The sequence below is a fragment of the Solanum lycopersicum genome, chromosome 7 (genome assembly GCF_036512215.1).
Source record: "Solanum lycopersicum chromosome 7, SLM_r2.1".
Classification (NCBI taxonomy): Eukaryota; Viridiplantae; Streptophyta; class Magnoliopsida; order Solanales; family Solanaceae; genus Solanum; species Solanum lycopersicum.
The window spans coordinates 8,787,856-8,791,266 of NC_090806.1; the positions used below are offsets into that span (position 1 = coordinate 8,787,856).

Here is a 3,411-nt window from a genome sequence, read left to right on the forward strand (position 1 = left end):
TTGCACACAATGAAACAACCATTACATTTAACTCAAGAAATACTTTAGTACAAATCATGTTTATCCATCCTTATTCCATACCTCACATAACAACGAACGGAGGGAGATTAAATGACACACAATGACTTTGCCATATCAATCATTATACATGCTAACATTTGGCCTTGGTTCAAAAGACTTTTTTCCTTCAAGAGTAGTTTCATTGTCACGGTAGGAAGTTACAGTAGGCCTTGGTTCGAAATCTTTAGTAAATGATGATTTTTCTTGTTTGAGACCAACATCATCATGATGGTAAGCAGTTACAGTCGGTCGTGGTTCAAAAGACTTTTCTCCTTTAAGACTGACTTCATCATCATGGTAAGAAGTTGCAGTTGGCCTTGGTTCGAAATCTTTAGTAAATGATGATTTTTCTTGTTTGAGACCAACATCATCATGATGGTAAGCAGTTACAGTCAGTCGTGGTTCAAAAGACTCTTCTCCTTTAAGACTGACTTCATCATCATGGTAAGAAGTTGCAGTTGGCCTTGGTTCGAAATCTTTAGTAAATGATGATTTTTCTTGTTTGAGACCAACATCATCATGATGGTATGCAGTTACAGTCGGTCGTGGTTCAAAAGACTTTTCTCCTTTAAGACTGGCTTCATCATCATGGTAAGAAGTTGCAGTTGGCCTTGGCTCGAAAGAAACGTCATACCGAGGCATAAGATGCTTGATTGCTATAGGCATGGGCTCATTTTTCATCACAATATTCCAATATTCTCCAGGGTCTCTTCTTGCATCTGTGCTGCTACCATACTGCACAAAAATGACAGATGAATTCTATGTTACATGTTCACTCATTTTTTATTTTTTACTATAATACATACAAGGTCAGTTGGTTATTTGACCAATTTGTTTTTCTATTCTAACTTCGTTTTAATTTATTTGTTTTGCTTTTTTTTTGTATATGTTATTTATTTAAAAACTTCAAAAAATAGTACTATAAATTAGAATAATATTTTAAAAACTCACAATTTTTTTTTTGTGCAACAGGAATTGGAATAGAGGGAATAACACATATTGGTTGAAAAGTATATAAACAAGTGTTATGATTTGCAATAATGAACTACTTGAAATTAAGTTATGTAAAATTTTAGTTTGACTTTCCTAATTTTATGCGTGTGCCACATGAATTAAGACACATCAGATAAAATATATTAAATATGTGCAAGCACAGAGTATTGTATCTAGTATACAATATACATAAACATTTATTATGGATATGCACAGATTCTTTTTAGGTAGAATATTTCTATTTTTGGAAAAATTAGTTTTAAATTTATATTTTTTTATTTTTAGTTTTTTTTAAAAAAAATTAATAAATCATGTAGGGTGTATATGATTTTTATATAAAAGTTTAAGGTATATTTTAATTTTTTTATGCATAAATCGGTTATAACTTCTATCATTATTATTATTTGAGTTTCTTATTCTTATTTTATTTTTTTTCTTTCATTCTTTAGTGTAAAGAGAGAGAAAAATTTATACTAATTTTGTTTGTCTATGTTATAATTTAAAACTTTTTTTTTGACTATATTGTTGCTTTAGTTTTTTGTATTTGAAAAAATTGGGTCATCTAGAATAAATTTTACAAAAAAAAATTAGTGAACATAAATAAATTTAATCATAAAAATACTAAACCTAAAATAGTCATTGGAACCAAAAAAAAGTCAAAAAAAATATGTGTGAGAGGAATTAATATATGTGGGGTTATATCATTTTAAAAATTAATTAAAAAATTAAATTAAATTTTTCACTTTAATAGAAGGAAAAGGATATATGCGGACCATTTGTATAATAGTAGGTGTTTACATGAATCAGTTTCTCAACGAGAGATATATCAACTCTAGATGACAAAATTTAGATATATACCCTTTTCCAATATGTTAAAAAGAGTAGTTCATGTTTTATGCATCGTTGATATACTTTTTTTTTAGATATCAGGTAATTTTGTTTTCATTTGTTCACTTCTGTTATTTTCTTGAGTCGACAAAGTACCGAACAAAATATCTTAACCTTTCAAAGTAAAGATAAGATCTGCCCACATATTATCATCTCTAGACCCAACTAATTGTTGGATTATTGCTTTAGGTTCGTTGCAAAAAACTCACTATTTTTCTATTAAAATTTTTTAGTGAAAAATATTCGGTGGCCATTTTCACTTATATTTCGATTGAATCGGTGAAATAATAATAATAATAATAATAATAATAATAATAATAATAATAATGTTTTCACATGCAAAAATTAAAAAGTTCTCAATTCTTCGGTGTGAATTTGTTTCTCACCATGTGTTTTCCAGCAAATCGATTTGATGAAAAATAGATGAGGAAAATCATATTTATAACTCAAAAAGATACTCATTGATTTGCCATGAAAAAGCATCTATTTCTAATAGTGATAGAATTTCTTCGATAACCAACATTAAATAGAGTTAGGTACAATTATTATTAAATAAGCTAATTGTTTAAATATTTTGTGCATGATATAGAATTTAACTTACCAAGGCAAGTGAAATGAGGAGGATGAGAGCAAAAAGTGATTTCATATCTTCAAGAGAGGTACAATTGATATGCTCTTGCTATTGATATTTGCTTGGTGCATGGATATAAAATCCAAGAGTTTATATAGACAAGTTTGGCAAATACAAAAAAAACTATAATAACAATAATAATACTAGCATGCGTGTTTTATATAACAATAATAATAATTATAACAATTTATAATAATAACAATAATAATAATATTCTCTTATTATAAAAAAAAACAAGTTGGATCATCCTTATGCTATCATCAATCAATTATATAAAAACATAAAATTAGAAGAAGTATAGGATGACCAAGAGGGCCCTCTTAGCTTCTCCATAATTCGTGTTTCATGTGATGGAAATTATTCTACAATAAAAATGTGTAATATTTGGCTATGTATATTTAATTTCAATTATTTAAAGTGTACAATTTTGGTCCCTGAAATTAACAAAAGTTAACTATTTAACAAAATGATTATTTTAAAAAGATATTAAAATAATATTGAGGGGTTGGGGATTCTAAATACTCGAAGAATTCTGTATATACATAATTCTTTAACTAGAATCACCAACCCTTTATTTTATTTTATATATTTTCAAATAATCATTTTGTTTAATAGTTAACTTTTTACAACTTAAGGATCAAAATCGCAAACTTCAAATAATTAAAGGTTAATGTGCATAGTCAAATAACACAAAGATTAAAATAGAATCATGCAATAATACAGATTTAAAAAAAATTATGGAGGGATTAGATTTACTTAAAGGATCTAGGAGAACTAGCAACAGTTAAAGGTTGATAACCAAGTTACTTAGTGCCTATTTTTTTTTTTGATTATTTTTG

The 3,411-nt window shown here is 27.1% G+C and overlaps 1 protein-coding gene across 1 annotated transcript; it reads right to left on the reverse strand.

The window, feature by feature from the left end:
* LOC101256987 (organ-specific protein S2-like) lies at positions 1-2,976 on the reverse strand. Its single transcript, XM_004242839.5, has 2 exons — positions 2,543-2,976; positions 1-795 (listed from the first exon to the last, which is right to left on the reverse strand). The coding sequence occupies exons 1-2, from the start codon at positions 2,585-2,587 to the stop codon at positions 136-138; spliced, it is 705 nt and encodes a 234-aa protein (XP_004242887.1). The 5' UTR covers positions 2,588-2,976; the 3' UTR covers positions 1-135.
* Positions 2,977-3,411: the final 435 nt, after the last annotated feature.

Excerpts from the sequence above, each read along its gene's own strand:
- LOC101256987 (XM_004242839.5), bottom strand. The coding sequence starts at position 2,587 with ATGAAATCACTTTTTGCTCTCATCCTCCTCATTTCACTTGCCTTG. Across the intron at positions 796-2,542 it reads TCCTCATTTCACTTGCCTTG|TATGGTAGCAGCACAGATGC; the intron begins GTAAGTTAAATT and ends ATTTTTGTGCAG.